The sequence below is a fragment of the Opisthocomus hoazin genome, chromosome 2 (assembly GCF_030867145.1).
Source record: "Opisthocomus hoazin isolate bOpiHoa1 chromosome 2, bOpiHoa1.hap1, whole genome shotgun sequence".
Taxonomy (NCBI): domain Eukaryota; kingdom Metazoa; phylum Chordata; class Aves; order Opisthocomiformes; family Opisthocomidae; genus Opisthocomus; species Opisthocomus hoazin.
This window is the reverse complement of record NC_134415.1, coordinates 103,319,779-103,341,099: the sequence shown is the minus strand read 5'-3', so window position 1 is coordinate 103,341,099 and position 21,321 is coordinate 103,319,779. Positions and strand designations below refer to the sequence as shown.

The 21,321-nt window shown below is 40.5% G+C and overlaps 1 protein-coding gene and 1 long non-coding RNA gene across 14 annotated transcripts in view; one reads left to right on the top strand and one right to left on the bottom strand.

Annotated features, from left to right (window-relative positions):
* DST (dystonin) overlaps positions 1–21,315 on the bottom strand; it is a 310,440-nt gene extending 289,125 nt beyond the window's left edge. For 4 of the 12 annotated variants that reach the window (XM_075414628.1, XM_075414638.1, XM_075414643.1 and 1 more), the window contains exons 1-3: positions 21,080–21,314; positions 20,589–20,650; positions 5,123–5,311 (exon numbers count right to left, since the gene is read on the bottom strand). In XM_075414628.1, the coding sequence (XP_075270743.1) occupies positions 5,123–5,311; positions 20,589–20,650; positions 21,080–21,260 (432 nt within the window). In that variant the 5' untranslated portion in view covers positions 21,261–21,314. Of the gene's footprint in view, positions 1–5,122; positions 5,312–20,588; positions 20,651–21,079 lie in introns of all 12 variants that reach the window. The other 8 variants (XM_075414629.1, XM_075414639.1, XM_075414630.1 and 5 more) reach the window with 6 other exon arrangements.
* LOC142360610 (uncharacterized) lies at positions 5,304–19,386 on the top strand. 2 transcript variants are annotated; one of them, XR_012763245.1, is made up of 5 exons: positions 5,304–5,406; positions 6,297–6,381; positions 7,590–9,332; positions 9,420–9,593; positions 15,322–19,386. It is a non-coding gene; the product is annotated as an uncharacterized LOC142360610 (long non-coding RNA). The 2 variants fall into 2 exon arrangements; XR_012763246.1 differs by lacking the exon at positions 15,322–19,386 and adding an exon at positions 10,618–11,210.
* Positions 21,316–21,321: the final 6 nt, after the last annotated feature.

Genomic DNA, 21,321 nt, shown 5'->3' with positions numbered 1-21,321 from the left:
TTTCCCTTTTTATATTCATTCACATGCTCCCTGCATTTCTTCATTATGGCTGAGCTCAAATTATCCTGAGAGAGGATGTGTGTCTGTGTGTACACGCACACGTGCATGCAGAGTCTGGTAGGTCACAGCTTTGTCATACGTTTTGAGAATATTAATATAGCGTTAATAAAAGTGCTGAAGGTGAAAGATTAAATGATAATGTTTTGCCATATTTGCTTCTAAATGTGATTCACAGGAGACACAATCCAACACAAGCAGATGTCTTCAAAAGAAAGAAGCTGTGAATGCAATCTATAGACTATATAGCTAATACTTGGAATTAACCAAGTCTTGTGCAAGGTGATGAGTAATTTTTGTATGCCATTTGTATGAGGTCATTCAAATATCATGTAAAGTACATCATGGTATTGGAAAACTAGTAAATAACACCAGAGTAAGAATAAATGGAAATTAACAAAATGAAATGGCAATTATTTAAAGAGATGTATGAAAAAACTCCTAAAAACCCTGTAGAACAACTTCATCCATATGAAAAATTTCATCTCAAGTAGGCTGTCAGCTAATACCCATACTACTTCTATAAATTATTTGGTATCAGGTGTTTAAAAATCCTCCAAAGTGTTTTTCTTACAGAATTGTAATACTGTTTTTCCGATAGGTTTTAAGGCTTAAACACATAAAAGCAAAAATCAGGATAGCTGAATAAGACCATGGATGGAACAGCTCATGGCTTTACATGCATTAGAAACCAATTTACTTTGCTGTCAAGCTTGCACCATCAGAGTCTTTACAGTGCAAGCTTCCCTTCAGTCATGGGAGTAGTCTCAGTGGAGCCAAATGAAGCTGCTCACATCAGTAGATTTTTCACATGTGTCCTCCCAGACATCTGACCTTCCTCTCAGTTCCCTTGTAGTGACTTGTACCAATGCTGCACCTACCCCTAAGGAGCTAAATTGCTTCAGCAAAGGGCAGTCTTTAAATACTAGAAACAGGTTCATTAGAAGGCAGTGAGAGATACCTACAAGCAGCAGTGCTTCTGAGATCGTCCTGAATAATCATTATTTGCCACCAGTTTGTTCTTTGTAGGTTGTTACTTCAGAGAAACATGTTTTTTTAACACTATTCAGTAAAAATCACCTCAATATTTGCCGTCGCTACAGTGCTCGGGCAAAACAGACCAAGAAGTTTGGATATGTAAAGTACAACGCTTTGGAGCAGAAACAGGGATTTCACATCTGAAAGTGAAGGAACCAGGTCTATATATGCCCCAGTCTCTGTAGTCTCCTCTGCTGTATGTCTTACAGTGATCCTATTATGACAAACACAAGTACAAATTTTGGTACTACGTCTCATGATCTTAAATAATCCGTGGTGGATGCATGAGTCAGGCAATTTAGGAGCCCTTCAAACTGTTTAACAATGGAGATGTCAAAAGATACTGCTTTGACAGCATCTCTTGTCAACTATGTATTTAGACGTACAGATGAAACTAGAAATTGGCAGAACCGTATGTTTAACTGACCCCACAGCTCGGGAGGAGTATGTTTACACAAACTCAAGGCTATCTTTTGGTTCCAGGCCAGCACAGGAAAAAAAAACTATTAATAATTTGCAGAGGTTTATACTTTTGCTTCAGAGCAGACCACTATTTGAAATATAGATAATATTTGCAAAATGCTTGTAATAAAACCCCCAGTTTAAAATTTTCCCTGGAGAAGTACTGGTAGACAGCAGCAAGCTCACAACAGGAGACTTTTGTGCACCCTTCCACGCCTTCAGAAAATTTAACTACCCATACAGAATCAGCTACCCGATTCTTGAAAGGAGTGGTATGTAACACTCCTTTGACTTGCATTAAGTCATGCTAATTTAAAGAACATAATTCTGTTTCTTGTCAAGAGTTCTCCATTGTGTTCAAAAACTCAAAGCACACTTCAGTAATAGGTATCTGTACTCTGCTTGGTGTGAAGCTGATGTAAAACTGTCACCTATAGAAAATGCCAGAACAAATAACACAGCCACCAATGAGAGGGTGACCCACAGGGCACAAGGTATAACAACGTGCCGTAAAAGGGGTAAGCTACACACCATTATGTTGATGTTGCACGGCTGTAAGATGAATAAAATCAAGTGAAAATGGCTATGAATTTCTGTCTGGTAAGGATCAGTAGTAGGACAAAATGTATTTAATGTCTTCATTAACAACCTGGAAAGTGTAAAAAAATTAATGAAATTTTCAGAGAAAACTAATGTTCTGTTTCTGCAAACATCTGTTCATGTAGATTTTCAAGGGGACCAATTATTGTCTTCAGCGGGATTACTCCCATACACACAATTACACTTAATTTAGTTCTGCCAAGATCAGGGACAATACTAGAAAGATCTCAGATTGCTACACAGGAAGTGAGAAATAATCCAAGCAAGTTCAGATAATTATAGCTGTGGCTAAGAAACTGCAAACCAAGATTTAGACACAACAAAACCAACCAAATACAAAGGAGTTGTACAAAGTTGTTCTAAAGGAGCAGGAATAAGAAAGCCTGGCATCTAAACATCCAACAATACTTTTAATCTGAAAAGTCTTTAAGCATATACCTTAATACAGCAACAAAACAGGCTAACAAATTTTAGGATTGATTACTCAAAAATTTCCTGGAGCAAAGAAAAATCTTTCCATAAGGCTGTTTTATAGTTACTTTGGAAATACCATTCTCTGGTGAGAAAATATGGACCAAAAAGCTCAAATAGGAAAAAAGCAACAAAAATGATCAGAAGGAGAACTGTTTTATGAGAGGAAATTATGTCCTCTGGTTAGCAGACATCATACATCATTTTTTTCAAGTGATGACTAAGCAGGATATGGCCATAGCTGCCTACAATAATTCCATAGTGTAAACATCAAGACAACAGATGATTTATTTAAAGTGGTTCAAGTGGGCACAGCTAGGAATAACAGGAAAAAATAATGGAAAGAGATTATGCAGACTAGAAAGAGCATTTCTGGCACTGAATCATGTAAAACTGTACAAGATCAAGGCCAAGAGTCTCATCTTCGAGACGCTGAGACTAAGTGGAACGAAGCTGCGACAAACTGCGGGATGGACAACGTGGTGACTGTGTGGAACTTCACAGCGCTGCAGTGATTTGTCATGGCATGGACCTTACGCACCCTGTCGCCACAGCATTAATAATACATTCAGAATAATTTACAACGTACATGAGAAATGAAATTGGTGACTTATGTTTTCTGGATCATAGTTTAATAGAGATAATGATTTATTCTTTTTTGTAGAAATGTGAGTTCATCGAGGCTGTTGAACAACAGGCTATCAAAAGAACTATATAACATTGCACATACTGCAAAAGCAATTTCAAGATAGTGACTTAATAATGACAGCACTGAGAGAACTTTTCTCTAAATCTAGGATTTACTGTTGTTTCAGTGGTAGGTCATCAGACACAGCAAGACCTATGAAATGACAGGAAAGTGAAGTATATAGTAAAACTTGCACATTTCCAGTTCTTACACTTTTTTTCTTTATTTGCTGGTCCTGAAGTCCCTGACGTGTTACTGACTCTTGGGAAAAGCAGGGCTTTCTTAGCTTCACTGATCCATTCTCTTCAAGGCCTGTTTTGCTGCTTACACTGTTTCCACAGTTTTAGCTCTTTAATTCAGCACCACTGATGCTTTTTTTCCCGTGTTGGTGATCAGTGGCAGTTGGTAAGAGCCTCAGCAATTACAGGCAGGCTTACCCTCGGCATAGGCCTGCCGTGGAAAAAATTAAGATCAAACAAAAAAGGAAATCGAAAAAACAGAAGTGGAATGGAAAATAATAGAGGAGATGATGGAAGAGATGAAGGAAAAACAACAAAGCAGGGAAAGGACCATAAGCAAGTAATGAACAGAGGAGAGCCTGGTGAGAGGCTGGGCGCTTCATAAGAATAACAGAGTTAGACAAAGTAGTCTGGAGAGCAAAACAGGATGAGAGTGAAAGAGAGATGGTTGAGAAGAAAGGAAGAGCAGATCCTTTACGAACAGTGTAAGACAGATCCATCAGATCAAATTAGACCACAGGAACAGCAGCAGAGTAAAATAAATAAAAAGTAGAAGCATGAGAGAACAGAGGAAGTTGAGGAATAGTGAAGTGAAAGCAGAGAAATGAGATCTATCAGCTAGAAGGTAAAAATTCTGGCAGTTGTTGGCAGCTCTGGCTTTCTTTGCTTTGCACAAGTTTCTTGCTCTCTCAGGCAATGTACTTCCACTAGGGAATACTCTTTCTCAAACCAACTTCAGAGCTCACTGATAGTTCTTGGTGCTCAATTAACACAAACTTAGGAAGGTTCAGTTAGGTTGGAGCCTCCTCGAGATAATCTTTTTTAGGGTATGCTCAATAGCTACCTTTTTAGTAATACTGGCTTAACAGAAGTAGTGCAACCTCCTTAACATTGGCACAGATAGGTTAGTCAGCAAATGCATCAAAGCAATGAGGTCTCATTAAAAAGAGAAATGCATTATGTCTGCAGGAAGTATCTTCACGCACATTTACATTAGGAACTGTGTAAGTGTTTCAATGACTTGCATTTCCTCACTAAAAGTCGGTTATCAGTATTAAAAAAACTATGTATAGATCAAGCTGAGGAGCAAAGAATGATAAGATTTGATACAAGTTTTGTTGAGCAGAAAGATTTTAAATACTGTATAAAGCATAATAGACCTCAAATTGTATCCAGTAATGAGATTTAATATAAATTTGGTTCAGTACCTAGAATCTCTGATAAATCTGAGTGAGGAATTTCAATAACTTACATGTGTGCTATAAAATCCTGTTAAGTAATATCACTATAAAACTATCAAATGAAATATCTTATTTGAATATTGACTATAGACTGAATATTAAATAAAAATCAAAATTCGAAACCCCCTTTTCAGAACTGGATTTTTTTTTAGAGTTATGCGTCAACATTAAATACAGTCTAACAAACATACCTAGATTTGCTGAACATGAGAACGGAAAAGTTAAACAGAGGAACAGAATATGGATGGCCCAATAAAGTAGAATTATATTACATGCCTCTGTAATATACTTTGAGTGCTATTTATCCCTAAAGGTAGAATACTCACAGGTTTTCGAGTTGGAGTAACTTGAACAGAATGATAAAATTCTGGTTGAACTCGGCTGCTTTTCTTGATTTTTCTTTTTCTTACAGAAGTTTCCTGCTCACTTAGGTGGTGAGCTTCCACTATAGGTTGTGTTTCCTCAAGACGAGCTGCTACACGTCTTCTAGCATGACGAGGACTTGATCTAAAGCCCTGTAACAGAAAAAGCAATCATCGTGTTTGACATCTCCCAGAATGGAGCCTTGTAACAACAGAAAAATCATACAGGATCTTAACAACAACTTGAGGTACAAGCATGCTCAAATTAATATAACGTCCATGTATACTGCATGTAACAATAAAGAGATGTTGCCAAGTGCTGTTGATATCATATTTGGTTTATATTTCTCAATTATATGTTTTATTGACACAGCTATTGGCAGCAACTCCTGTTGCTTTTCTTTATAAGCTCACACTTTTAGTTATTTATAACTAAATAGTTCTAATTTAAAATCTATCATTAAAATTTTCCAGGTTAAATCTTGGCCTCGTGAGAAATTGTTTTAAGGAGTGTAAGCTGAAAAGGTGTATTTTTTCCTGAGAGTGACAGTGAAGAAAAATTGGTAGCTGGCAACACTTAATTATGACTGACAGTTCTTGTTAAGAGTTCTGATGCTACTAGATTTGGGGGAAGACCTTACCATTTGGAATAAAATAATTAAGACAGAGTGCTGTCTTTTGCTGTTATCTGAGAAATACATGTATATTTGGCCAAATTAATAAATTTGGGAAAAGCTGCCCTTCACAAATGCTATTTAGAGGCTTGCTGTGAAGACCTCTGAGCATCATCCAGAATGTCTCATAGCCTTACAGAATTTCATTCCTTTAATGGCAACACGTATCATGTAGCCCCTGTACTGCTACCTGCAGAGCATTTACAATGAGCCCTCCCTCATTTCACCCAGTCCCCTCATGAGCATGCACAAGCCTGCCATGCGTCATTTGTACTGAATACAGTGTTGGTTGATATTAAAACTTGGCCAGGTTGTAAATAAGAGTTTAATTCATGTCAGTTTTCAGAATAAGTGAGCCAAATCTATGTTCTTTGTGACAGTCTGCAGTTTAAGGACTACATTCCCTTTCAAATCCAGGAACAGATGCAACAATTCCTAATTTTCTACCTTCTTATTTCTTATAGTAAAATATCTCCTCTGAAGTCCTTATGCAAGCGACCCAGCACTCTAGAAATGGCTAATCCATATAAAGAATCAAACTTCTGCAAGGTGGGATTTTAGTGAAAACTGCAGAAATCTATGCTGTAAATCTAAATATCCTGAGTTCCTGCAGCTGAAAACTAGTGGGAGCAATACATTCCATATAAACCTGCTGTTATTTTTTTCCCCTTTCCCTTACCCTCTTGGGTTTTGTGTTTTGTTTTGCTTTTTTTAAATTTTGTTTTATTTTAATTGGGGAATCAGCATAGAAAAGTTATGCTAAGATGTTGTTATGTTGGTAATTTAAAGCAATCAAAAGTCAGAGGTATGGCGCTCTGCAAATTTGATTTACTCCTCTAAAGTTCATGAGACTGCAAGGGAAGAGAGCTGCAGCCTGTTCTGGGCACTCTGACAGACAGGCAGCTGTTTTCATTATTGAAAGGTGTGCTCCATTAAGTAAATATACCCCTAAATAGCCAAAACACACAAACATATATTTACATACACATGCCAGTAATTGCTACAGATACACATTGCATGCAACAGATGATGTGAAAAGGTTGAAGAGCCAAGGTGCAGTATCAGGTGAAGTAACTTCCAGGTAGCAACCTTCTACTCCTGGACACTGGACAAGAGGGACAGGAATAGAGCCCAACTCTCCCTAGTCCATCTGGGAGGTTCATGTACGTGCTGCATCAGGGCTATGAAGTACATACGATGGAAAGATACGGCCAAAATTTCCTGAATACTTTTTATGATCCCACCTATTCTACTGAAGCAATAGTCATTCAGACTACACGTACGGCCAGACTTTGGCTCCTTGTATCTTAACAGAAGCAGGACCCTGTCCATATCAACCAACACAAGCAATGAAGTGACAGCCACTGCAGCCAGCAGACCTGCGCGGATTTAGGAAGATCTCTAAACATTCATAGATGTAGATCTGTGAGATATTCTGTCGCTCTCTTGCAGTAGGAACGCTTAGTGCCTCATTTTCTTTCTATACTGGGAAATAGCTGACGGATACTTACAATATATCATTTAACGTGATACTGGGACTGTTCAGGGTGACATGGATAAATATAATATGGGGAGCCTACTATTACAGAGCTTACTTCTTGTGGAAATTTTCTTTTACAAAAAAATGTTACTGTGCACCAGGGATTATTCCATAGTAAAATACTCCTTAAGAGACCAAAATACCCAGCAAATCTATTCTGAGTTCTGAAATCAGAAGAGATTTTCTAAATGTGAAATGCATTATGATTCATTTACAGATGATGGCTACTGGCCGAAGCCTGGTAATATACCCTACGCTACAGCTGCTCCCTCACCATGCTCCCATCCCCATTAGCTGGATAAAACTCTTTGGGAAAGTATGTTTATATAACAGAAGAATTTGGTAGAAGCTAAGCAGCTCTAAAAGTGCTTAGAGACGCATGCCAAATAGGGATTTAAGTATGTGGGTCTCTGCCTGAGTGACTGCACCTCAACATACTTCAGGGTTTACTGATTGAGTATTATGCTTCAATATGAAAACATCGCTTGTGAGTTCAAGAAAAGTCTGTTTATAGACAATGCTTCTCCTTTGTATTTTCTGTATTTTTCTCTTTTGCTGTTTATGGCTAGCAAGAAAATGGGGTCTTTATCTCTTTAAGAGCTCATCTGCTTCTGTTTGCTGACGCTTATTCTTCACTTGAAGTCATAATCTGCCTGCAGCATCACAAATGATTGCTCTGGGGAGGATTACAATGCAATAAAGGCAGAGGATCATGATTTCAGGTGGAAAATTAATTCCGTATCAACAAAGATAACGTTACAAGGGCAGAGTTCTCAGACCAAAACCCAAAATGCTTACTCATTCCTGAAATGAGACTTGGCCAGAGCAAAAACCCAAATCCGGAAAATTTCAACATTTGGTACTCAAGAATGAAGACAGGAGTCAAAAGTGATGTAACGTATGGGAGCTCAAAGCAAGACTGGAATGGCCAGTGATTCCTTCTCAAAGGTGAAATGAACAGACACTCCTTGTGTCATCTGTGTTATTTATCCTTCCTCTGAACCCAAAATTGAACACGTGTAATACTATTACAGCAATTAAAATTAAAAAATATGAAAATGACACAAATACCTGTTTGATAAAGAGCACGCTATTTTAGATGTTAAGCCAGCGCTCACAGGAGAGCAGAAAAGAATTACAAAATACTCAGGGATGCACAGTACAGCACCTGAGACCAAATCACTGAGCAAACGCTACAGATTTTAAAATCACGCTGGCAATACAATGAGGTTGCTGTAACACCATTAAGCAATTTGCAGTTTCCGGTATCATGTGAATGCTGTGTCACTGGACGGTGACAAACCTCTTCTTGTTCTTTGCATCAAGAGTTGCTCATTCCCTACTGCCTGACTCATTTTTATGCCTGTACAATTTAGACACAAGGCAAGCCAAACAAATAAGACTTCAAATATATACTTTTAGAAAATCTGGTTTCTTCCAAATACTAAAATAACTGCACAAAGAGCACAAAATTTACACTACAAAGTATTTTTCCTTAAAGAAACAACTTGGATGACCACCAGAACCCATTTTAGATATCACAGAGGAAGACAAGAGGCAAACAGGGATTATCTTCTTTTCAAAACCATCTGTGCACAGCCTTCTAGTTAGTCTGTTTGAATCCATGAAGACTGATCTTCCCAATCATCCTCTACAGCCAGTGGGAATAGAGAGGTGTCTCTAGAGGCCAGTGCAGGGCCAAAGCCTGGTTCACCCACACTCAAGAGAGCTTTTCTGTGTTTGGAAAAAGGCTGGGGAGATCAGCCTCTTTTGACTGAAATTAATCTTTGTGAATTAATCCTTTCTTCTCTTAAAATGTTTTTTTTCTGGAATGATGTGTGGTAATATTGAAAGGACCTGTTGCGTCTGTTTTTACACCAAAACCAACAAAGAGTGTTGCAAACTTGGGCGCTGCATGCCAGAGAGCACAACCCAGCGGCTGTGTAAAATTACCTCCATGGTAAGAGGTTCTTTAAAAAAATACCTTCTTATCCAGCCAGATTTTAACTTCACACCTCTGATTCAGTGACTGATTTATTGTATATAGAAACACAGTGTGGGATTCCTCTGACCGAAGCTCAGCAGACCTCCCCTCCCTGGGTTCACTTTCAAGTCACTGAAGTCAGCAGGTCAGATGAACCATCCCTGTACAGCACCTCTTTGTCTCCATTGGCCATGAAGGGAGCCCAAGCTGACGACTTCACTCATAGACATCTATACTGTGAGTATCCAAAATTAGATAGGATGGATCAGACCATGATGACTAGGTTTTGGTCTGCCTTCAATACAGTATTCATCATTCCATATATATTTAATCATCAGAGTTCCTCTTATTTCCTCCTTCTACATGAAAGAATTCCACTGTCTTCTATCACTTGTTTTTTGGGTGAGATTTTTACATGTCCGTATTCACAGACATCACTGTTGCTGGATCCCCATAATTCAACACGGTGCTCTTATAAATTTGTATTACTGCTATATAAAATAGTATAGCATGTTTTTCTGTTCTGTTTAAGTATTTCCCATCCCATATTCTTTTCTGATTAGGCTGTACACCTGAAAGAGGTCTTCACTGAATTGTCAAGAGTAATTCAAAAGGCCCTTTCTGGAGACCATAAACTTGAAAATTAATAAAGTGGATAAATGGCTTTCCTCTGTAATATATCCAGCCTTGCATTTATGAACATCGCGTGTGTTCATTCGCCCCATTCTTCAGAATTTCTTCAGTATGGTCTCGTATTTGATAAACAAGTATGTGACACTCTACAATGCTTGTTATGTTTTTTGCCTATTCCCATTTGTTAATATAAAAAACAGGATTTTGAAACTTCCAGAAAAACTTGTCTAAAATGCTTTTTTTATTTACAGATGAGGATGTTTTGGATGATGTGTTGAACCTTTTTCTTTCGCTTTCTTAGTTTTTCTGTATCTCTTTTTAATTCTTTGTCTGAAACTTTAAGAGCACCATAGGAATACATCAATGCTATCCGATGTGTGCATTATTGCTTTAGTGACATGAATCTTTGACTCCTCCATCCTTTCCATGTGTGATTGTATTAATTCACCAGGTCCTTTTCCCCTCCACTCTGGTTTCTACTATCCCTACTGCCTTCATTATATGTTATCTATTATGTTTATGCTTGATAAGAAACCATATTAATTCTTTATTTTTTTCCAGTGTTTAAGTATTTTATATAGAATATATGGGGTGATGGAATTCTAATCTTGGAATCCAACCTTTCCAGACAGTATGTGCTTTCAGAGTCACTAAAAATTAACTTCGAGACAAGTGACAGTGCATTATCTGATGTTCAGCTGAAGTCAACAGAAGTCTTTGCATTAACTTAGTGGACGCTGGACTGCAGCCCAGTTTACCTTCTGGCAGAACTTCAGTAAACCACAGAAAAAGCGCTAGCTAGCATTAAACCACAATTCAGCACACTGGGAGGAATGACAACAGAACTGAACTATGTTTGCAAATGCCTTTACAGATATTTGAGTGAATCCCATAGATTAAATGCACATTTGCAAGGGCATTAGTGAATATCAAAGCCAAAGGAAGCTCACATAGGATATCTAACTTCGTGTGTTTGCTTTTAAGGTTTTTGACAGTGGTTGTGTATGCATGAGAACTGACATCTATTACCATTGTGAATTAATGGCCTCAAGAAACAGTCTCTGAATTGTCAGTTACTGCCTGTTTAAAGCTTGGAAACTTTCATGTATATGCAACCTACAACATCTTAGGGCCTGGAGACATTAGTATGCATAGTATCAAAACCGTTCTCAAGATGCCAGAGTTCTCAGCTGTTTTGCAGCCGGGCTGAAATAGAATGAAACCCTGTAGCTGAAGTACCTACTTGAACTAAAAAGGCAGGTTTAATTAAATAACTTTATTGTATCAAATTCCCCTGCAAGCTGAAAAAGAGAAATTTGAGAGTCTTTCTACTGCACATATAAACACATATACATGCATCTGTATTGTAAGAACAGTTTTAAAGTAAAAGTGACCAAGATTGCATTATTTCCTTTCTTCTCCCATATTAATTTCCATCCCAAGTATCCTCAGTTTACAAACAAACAAAAAAACCACTGCAACATTTATTTAACTGCCAGTTCTGCAAGTTCAACCCAAAATCCAGGATTCAAGTTATGTCCTCCAAACTATTTATACATCCTCTCTAACAGCAAAGATTGCTAGTCAAACTAGGTCTTTGTTTTCTGTAGCAGGAAGATTACCTACATTCACTCAGTTTATTGTTTCACAAATGCACAAGGAGGAAGCAACTGCATTTGCTCTTTCTTGATTCTATCAGGTCTCAAAAATATGAGTGCAACCTTTTTTTTTTGTGGTTGTCTTGATCTTTTTTTTTTTTTATCTTAGCTAGGGGTTACTCCTATAAAGATCTGAATCAAGATTTAAAACATCAAATGTAAGATTTTACATTCAATTTCTCATTCCAGTCCCTCATTAACAAGCTTTCACTGATGCTTCTTTGCATGCTTTATATTTATTTTAGGAGATATTATTCTTATCTTCTAAAACCTAAACTCTAAGCAGTGCTGGAACCATTCTCAGATACTGAAGACTGTGATTTGGCATGTGTCATATTCCAAGATAAGTCCACACATTCAAAGGGATTAAAACCAATTGTCTTTTACATAACCTGAACAAGATTACTTTTTCAACTGAGTTCATGAAAAACAACATCAATAACCTGCTTTCCAGTTCCTAAGGGGGCCCCCCAAGTGTATACATACGAGCCCTTGTGTGAACCTAGGGTTTAGATGTGAATTTAGAACACAGTTTTTAAACCATGCTGCATTACACTACTGTTTTACATGATGTGTTTGTTTTTTCCTGTCATAAGGTTAGGTAAAAACCTGTCAAAGCAGGTAAGCTGTAACAGTAGGAAAATCTGATGATGTGTAAGCAAATAGCAAAACAGCATCCCCAGTCATGCCTCAAGATACCCTTTAAATACTCTTCCCTGTCCAACTCTATAAACTGCAGAAGCTGGCCTGTTCTCCAAGCAGTCGTATCATTCTCTGACAAGAAGGCTTGCAGCCCTCCACGGCCGCCTTGCCTTTGCGATGGCTTGTCCCAGTTCCTTCCCTGTTACCTCAGGGCACCACAAGGCTCCAGTAGGAACAGAACAATTATTTAAGAACAAAAATAAATCAAGAGTACTGCTTGATCAGTGGTCTGCAAGGGAAAGTTTAGTTTAGAATATACTAGCACATTCCACAAGCATGTCCCCCTTCCACCCCTGCTTCCTCTGTTTTCCATCTCATCACTTCTCCTCAGCTTGGGTAGTGTATGGTATACATTTGCCATCAGGAATTAACTTTAAATATTAAAAATAGAATAAGAAGAATAAGAAGTAACGCATAGATTGCTAAACTACGCAAGTGCTGCCTAATATTTAGTACAAAGAAATGACTCTCCTCTGTCCAGTGTGCTTGTTTGAAGTGCAAACTGGTGAGAGAATTTATGCCACTGCAGCATGTGGAGATGGGTCTGCACTTTGTCAAGCATCAAATAGATGCATAACTTATGAGACACTTAACAGACATATACTAAAAAAAAAAAAAGATACTTAGGGTGGAATTCAGATATCTATTAAGATACCTAGATTCAGATACCAACACCGTAATCGGAACAGGTCTCTCCTTCAGGAGCTACTAGTCTAAGCTCCCATTATAGCCAAAGAAAAATGTAGTCAATACATTCAGTGAAGCCTGAAGAACTGCTCAGCTCATCCTGAAGCAGACACCTACACTAGGTCAGCTGAGTAGCTCTACAGACTATAAACTGTAAATGCTTACAGCGAACTTATCTTGCTGTGTAAGAAGATGCTGGTTTTGCAAAGTCACTTTCCGATTGCAGCTGCACTTTACGTGCAGCAAGGTAGCTGCAGCAGAGCAGAAGGGAATGATGCCTCGACCTAGTTGTATCATTTTGTTCTCTCTAGAACAAAGAAGGAGGATAAATATAATGCCTCAATCTGACATGATTACACATTTCAGTGTAGCTAGTGCTACCAATTTAGATAATCATAAATTAAGTCTTCTAAGAACTGTGTTTCACTTCCAGTCTGCTCTACTATTTACCCTGCCATCCTGAAGCCGAGTGCTGTATTTGAGCAGCTGAGTGGACAGGGGTGATAAGGACGTTGGCACAACTTCCAAGAAATGTGTCTTTGCCCGAATGTCAACTGCAGTTAGTTTCTATAGCTGATGTAGTGTTTTCACACTTCAGCCATAACTCATGTTTCATTTCCGTTGATGAGTCAGGAGCACCAAACCACTGACTCTCCTTGATGCAAGGCAGTAGGGCACAAGGGAGCACAGTGGGGACTCAGGCACTTTGGACAGCAGAAATATCCAGATAACAGGTACCCAGGCTCGCAGGTGACACCTCTCCTGTGAAGAAAGGTTGAGACAGTTGGGGCTGTTCAGCCTGGAGAAGAGAAGGCTGCAGTGAGACCTTATAGCAGCCTTCCAGTACCTGAAGGGGCCTGCAAGAAAGCTGGAGAGGGACATTTTACAAGGACATGTAGGGATAGGACAAGGAGTAACAGCTTTTAACTAACAGAGGGCAGATTTAGATTAGATATGACAAAGCAATTTTTTACTATGAGGGTGGTGAGGCACTGGAACAGGTTGCCCAGAGAAGTTGTGGTTGCCCCCTCCCTGGCAGTGTTCAAGGCTAGGTGGGATGGGGCTTTGAGCAACCTGGTCTAGTGGAAGGTGTCCCGGCCCATGGCAGGGGGGTTGGAACCAGATGATCTGTAAAGTCCCTTCTAGCCCAAACGATTCTATGATTTTGTGAACTAGAAGCACAAGGAATCGGCTCAAAACCAGCCAGCTTTGCTAGCACTAGGTCAAGATCAGCCATATCACCTGTGAGCCTGATGACCTGCTCAAGCATCCCTGCAGCACAGCGCTGAGTCCTTGCCCAGGGGAGCTGGAGGGGCCTGAGCGTGCCTTCCTCAGAGCCTGAGGCCCCTCCGGACCGCAGAGCATGGGCAGGCTGAGAGGCCACGGCTCTGCGTGGTGCCTACTCACATTTGACACGGCCAGGCCAGGTCAGCTGAATTGGATCCTGCACGAAAACAGCAAGGTGACTTCACCCTGTGCTCTGCGTGGCTCTTCCATAGCACATCCAAAGTGCCTCTCCTTAAAAAATCTGGGAGAGGGAGAGTGTGAGTGACGTCCCCAGGCCCTAGGAAAACACATGTAACAGCCCAGGAGCAGAAGCAGCCTCAGGGCTTGTACTACCCTGTTCACGTGGTGGTTTCTTTCATTTAATAGCCTCAGCCGAAAGTGCTGAGCTGTTGCTGAAGGGGCATCCACAACCTGATCTGTCACCCTAATAATGTAACCACGGTAACAGAGAAATCAGTGTAGATGGTTAAGCTTTTCTGAGCTGTATGTGATCGACAGACCCCTGCACAATCCTTTCTGTTCAAGAACAGTTTCTACAGCAGATGTGGTCACACATGTGCTCACCACAAGTATGACCTCAGCTATTTTAATTCGCAGTTTCGATCTCAGGTTAGTTTCAGCCAAAAAGCAGTAGCTAGAAGTTCCCGTTCTGTACATGTGTGCACTGTGGCTGCTAACAGACGGATGCCGACAAGCCATGCTCCACTCGGGTCCCCGTGAAACCAGGGCTCTGCTTGCTTGCACCAGGAATGTGCACTGTAACTGGCATACAACACAACTGAAGCTGCAACCTCATCTAAAACACACATTTCCAGAGATAATGGTAGATACTGAGAAGCCTGAATATGTAAATACTTACATGATAGCTAGGAAGTTGTTGACATAACTGTATTAACGGGAAACTACTAAGAAGAACTTTTCTTACCTACCGGATTTTTACGCAGTGGTTGTCCCTATCCTGTTAGACGGCTGTGAGCGTGTCTTCATTTATAATGCAGGTCCTGATATGCAATGTGTCGAGACCATGCCTTATCACTGATGTGGACTGTGACACAATGTCAGTACTTTATCGGGCGACTGATGGAGCTAAGAGGAGATCCCCTCAGCATTTCAATGTTCTGCACACTGTCAGAAGCCATCTTCTTCTTCTGAATAGAGAAGAATAGAGACGCAGGCAACCAGACAGCCACAGAAATATATCCAGCATTTCTACACTACACTTTAGTGCAAAGGTACACTGAGTAGAGGTACCTGAGTTAACTCCTCTGGAGGTAGCTCAGGAACCCAAGCGGTCTTGCTGCAGCAGCCGGGGAACTGCCATATATTGTGTGATACAATTGCCAAACAGGCTATTTCTCAGCATAGACTGGTGCTTGCTGGGCTATCTAAGCACAGCACTGCGGTAAATAAAGCTGACAAACAGTGACGGGCAGACGACGTATAGTAAGCAGAATCTCAGTGGTACCTAGTCTGCCATATAACAGCTCAGTGTAACATACTCTCTCTGGGCCACGTTATTGGACACGTTATGAAAAATGGATAGAAGGATTTGTCCTTATACAGTGTAACCTGTATTTATACCCCTCCATTCATTCCTGTACATAAGTGCTTTCATACATCTAAGAAAACAATTTATTTTTGTCTCTGATTTATTTTCTCTTGAACCTGTTCCTTAACTCTAATACGGCTAATGGAAAAACAGTTTAAACATCCTGGGGGGAAAGTGTGTCAAACACAAAGGTAAAATATTTTCAGGCTGATTCAGCTCCGTGAAGACAAAGAGACATGCTTTGAATAGGTGAATGAATGTGTTTTTCTGCCTGGTCCTGTACATTTCTGTTGCTCCATGAATGCACTCCCTCCAACCGAACAGAAGACTCAAATTCAGCTTGGAGGGTCTGCTGATTTCGCTTTCCACTGGAGCTGTACATATCTGGAGCAGTTTATAAATAACTGCAATGCTCGGGATGAATTCTGGTGCGACTCTTCAAAGACTATTCATTATTGTTTTGTAGGATATCTAGAACTGTATTTTTAGGCAACTGTCTCACAATCAGCCTTGGAAGGGGGATGATTATGGCAAAGGTATGCTTAGGGATAAATTTATGAACACTTTTTCTGGGCATCAATTGTTGGCAAAGTCAATATATACATTTACCAGAGATTGTTGTACTATAGTTTTGCATCCATTATACCGTAATGGATGATTTAGCAAATTCATTTGCTCTTAAAAATTGTCATCAGTCTTGGCTGACCCATTTCACTACCAGTCGTCACAACAGTAGACTGAAAATGTATAACCTTGTAGTGACTGTTCAGTATACTAAGAAGAAAATGCGGGGTCTGCAAAACTCAAAGGACCAAATGTTATTCCTCTGCTACAGCTGTGGTTAATATATGCTGCCAGCCCTCCCAAAGAGTCTTTTCATGAAGTGTCAACTCCTGTTTGCCTTACTGGTGTGTCTAGCCCCACCAGACATGCACCTGGATTATGTGAAGTCAGAATTTACAGTGGACTGTAAAACTTCTACAGATTTCCTTCCTAGCAGGTTTATACCAGTAGATCTCAGTGGAAGCATTCTCACAGGAAACTCACCCAAAATACATGAGTCAAAATTAAATAAATACAAAAAGATACAGTATTGCTCCTGACTACCCACTGACACCTTCAGTTCCTGAAACTTTAAGAGCATACTTCAATCATACTATTTCTAATCTAAAAGGTAAGATACAGGAAAAACGTAAAGCTCAGAAAAAATTTCAGGCAAAAGATTTATAAATCTAGTGATTTTTTCCCCCCCCCAGTACTATGAAAATCATCAACTACTGGTTTAGCAATTAGCACAATTATCCCTTCACAATCTCGTAAAAAAAACACCATTTAAAAATCCTGAATGAGAACCTTCCTTTTCAACAATCCTTATGCCCAAATCATGAGATTTTAAGAATTACACCATTTGGATTAATTCCTTCCAGCTTAAGGGCCAGAAGCTTACTTCATTTTTAATTGGAAGGTAAAAAGGTCACATAATCCCATGGCTCCAGAGGGTTAGAGAATAAGGAAAACTAATTCAGAAAGAAATTTAAATCACAAGGAGCAGCAACACTAACACGTTAAGCAGTGCCTTTAAATTGTAACGTACAGAAAACACTCAAACTTTTTTGTAAGCTACTAAACATTTAAACATATCAAGCCCAAGCCCCCAAAGTACTCAGAGAAAATTCCTACACTTCATGAAAAACCAAACTTATACAGGGAGCACAAGAAGAATTAGGTCAGTGAATCACTGATAACATTCAAATTTTTGAATATACAAGCTATAATAATAATAATTTAAAAACCCAACATAGTCCCTGTTTTGGTAAAACTCTCACTGAGTTACATTGTTACTTTGGTGTGGTTTTGGCTGAGCACAGACATTCATTCTACAACTGATTCTCAAAATAAACAAAGAATATTGCAAATAGCTACATCAAAGTCTCATTTGTCATGTAAGCAATGAATATTTCTGTTGGAAATTTACTTGTTTTCTTTTTACAGCCATGGCATATCTAGGTCTCCCTCAGACTGGAAACATTAAATATTCTGGGTGCGATTTCTATGTGACTTCATGGAATATCTGTAGTACCTGGGGGATGGAGGGAATCTTAAGAGCAGTTATAATCATAATAAACTTAAAGGACTGCAATAAAAAAATAGACCTGACAAACTTCAGATGGTAGTAAATGAATGTAGGGGGGAGGCAGAAACACCACTGTATCATCTCAGGAAACTCTCAAGTCTTCTTCCTGGTTAATTTTTCTGTTATGAAGCATCATTAACAAAGACAGACTTTAACCTACTTTATATTCGTAATGATTCATGCAAATTTACCTCCTTCTGAGGCAGGGGGTCAAGTGTTTAAGTTCACTCTATAATGAGTAATACCTGCATAGACTTTTGCAGTATAATAATGAGGCATGTTTCGCAGAGACATGCAAAATCAAGACCCACAAAATCACACAAACTATTCATGGATTCAATTCACCAGTGGCATACAAAAACAAGAACAAAAGAGCTGATCAGGATCGTAAATGCATTTTCAAATTTACCCTCCCATAGTATGGTGTCTTATTTTTTAATATGGGGTTCAGTACTACGGGAAAGGGATTAAATAGTTCTCACTGTATACAGACAAGGACAATGTAGGCATGCACCATGAGAGCTGTGGCTCTGGCAAAGAACCTCAACATAAATCTGCTACACATCTATTTTTTTCCAAATATAAGGCTTTCCTGGCAGGCAGCCAATCATGCAGGAATTGCCAACTGTTCTGTAGATAGGGCATTATAATTCTCTGTGCAATGCCACTAGACCACCTGCATCTTCACGTGTGATGTAAGTCGGATTTGAACCCAGCTCTCAGGAGAGGAATGCCAACCCGCTGCTATTTACTACCAACCTATTTTTCATTATCTTTTATTATCATTAAGAAACACCATTTACAGCTGCACCTGACAAACAACTGAGCAAGTGAAAGCTAGCAGAGGGACCTTATGCTATAGAACTTGGAGTTGAGATGTTCTTATTTTTTGGGGGGAAGGGAGGGGGAATTATTCAAAGCCCATATTTTCATGTATCATGCTTTGCTTTCATCAGCATCTTAGTGGAGTTGGAAGTGCATAATGTTTTGTGCTGATACAGAATGAGAATGTCAAATTCTGTTTCAGATAATGCTGCTAATATTTGCATGGGAGTATGCCTGTAACTTGTTATTAATCAATTAGGTTAGATTCATTAAAAGAAGGTTTTGGAAAATGAAAATTTAATTACGTCAAATGAGTCATCATTTTCTCTTAAGAATCGAAAGTCTATCATCAGATAACTAAGGGGAAAACACCTCCACTGCTTACTTAAAAGGGCAGTTTAGACCATTAGCTGTGGTGTTATTCTGTCTTAACAAAATGTAGAAAATTATGAAAGAATATAACAGTTCTTATTGTTTTATTCTAGCACATTTCAGCAAATGGAAACTTCTAGGAAATATTTTAAACGTGTGTCCTAAATGGGTGATATGCAAATAACCACATGCTGTACGAATAAAAATAAATGAATCACTTTGCAAACTTTGCAGTCTTGCGTTTTAAGAGTCACCGTACAGGATGACATGTATTTCAAAAGGCCCAGGAGTGAGAGAATTTTACATGGAAACCAAGTATTTCATACTGGAGGAACTAAGTCTTGAAAAAATCTTTTGACTTCCGGAGGGCCACATTTGTTTGTTCACTTTACTGCGGCACTGTTCAGTCAACAATAAAACCAGACTCTTCATGGTTTAAAGGTAGGACGCTCCCTGTGTCATATGTTTGTGACAGTGCATACAAATTTCAAAATAGTTAGGAGTTTAAAACGAATTGCCAATACAAACCACATTGCAAAAATGTATCCCATGCACGCTTCTGAAAACATTACTCATAACTGGGTAATTTTCTCACCCACAACTGGGTAAGTAAAAATGCACATAATTTAAAAAAAAAAACCCTATTTTAGTGCAAAACTCTCTCAAGGCTTCCAGAGGAGCAGGCAATGGCATGAAAATATGCCGTAAACCAATAGCAGGAAACCAGGCAAGAGAAGTATCTAGACAGGAGCTCTGCGGGGCAGCCTGGAAACAGAGTAAATGCTAAAACAAGTATTTTCCATAGTTTCCCAGCAATCACGCTCCTCATTCAGAATCCCAGTGTGGCGGTGGCTGGGTTTTGAGTGACACTTTTAGCACTGGCATGTAAGAGTTCTCCTGACCTGTGAATACAGAGCCACGAAACGAGCCGCCTGCAAAGCAGGCTCGAAGTCTGGATCCTTCTGGGATCTCCCGCGGCGGCAGCGTCCGAGCCAAGCGGGCAACTTCCCTGGCCAGGAGCAAGGCGCAGGTGAGGGCTGGCGGCAAAGCGAGCGAGCGGCAGCTCTGCAGTCGCACAACCGACCGGCTCTGCACGTAGTTACAGCACGGTCGATAACCGGGCTCGGGGCTGCTTTTGGACAGAGGGAGGTCTGGCTCGCACAGCAAGCACAGATTTTCTTGAAGTGACTGACTGCTTTGGAAATGACACAGATCAGCAGGCCGGTTAGGATAATGCGAATGAAGAGACGACGTTTTGTGTGGAAAAAAACAAGAGATGAAAGAGGACGTTATGTCTGTCATGCAAAACGAAAAGTTTGCTACGTGATTCCATTAACACAAAAGACCACAACGATATGTACTCAGTAAATAGAACAACTTCTGACCTTGAAATTGCGTGCTAAATAAATTACCTCAGAGCGAAAGTGATGAGTTCTCATGACAGCATCTGGAAGGGAAGCAGAAAGACACCCAGGCTGCACCCAGCTCCGCCGCAGACCTCGCCCCGGCGAACGGTCTCATCCAACCGCTCGCCCTTCGCCGCACGTTCCCGGACGCGGTCCGGCTCCCCCGGCAGCTCCGCCCGGCATGTGTATTTATTAATTCACGGGGAAGAAGTTCAGCACAAAGTTCCAGGGGCCGGGGAGGGCTGGGGGGGACGGGGGTTCCCCGGCGCCCCGCTTCCCGCCCGCGGGCCGGGGTTTCGCCGGGCGGGGGGGGGGGGGGGGAGGCAGGGCCGCCGCAGTCCCGAGCTCGGCTCGGGCTGTCCTCAGCGCCTCTGCCCGGCTCGGCTGAGGCGGAGGAGCCGCGGGGTGGGCCGGGGGCACCCCCCTTTCCCTCCCCTCCCCGCCCTCGGGGACGAGCTGCCGCCTCTCACCTCGGCTCCTTGAGCGACCCGAAAAGACGGATTTGATGGGATGCCTCGCCTTCTGGAGCCTGCGGTGCCAGCAGCAGAAGAATAAAATCGTGGCGATGGTCCCCAGCAGCAGCAGCAGCAAGAAGAGGACGCACTGGATGCTGTAGGGTCTCAGCAGCACCAGGAACGCCGCGGCAATCATGGCTCGAGCGGCCGGCCGCCCCTCTGCCTGCGCGGGTCTGCGGCGAGCTGCGAGGGGCCGG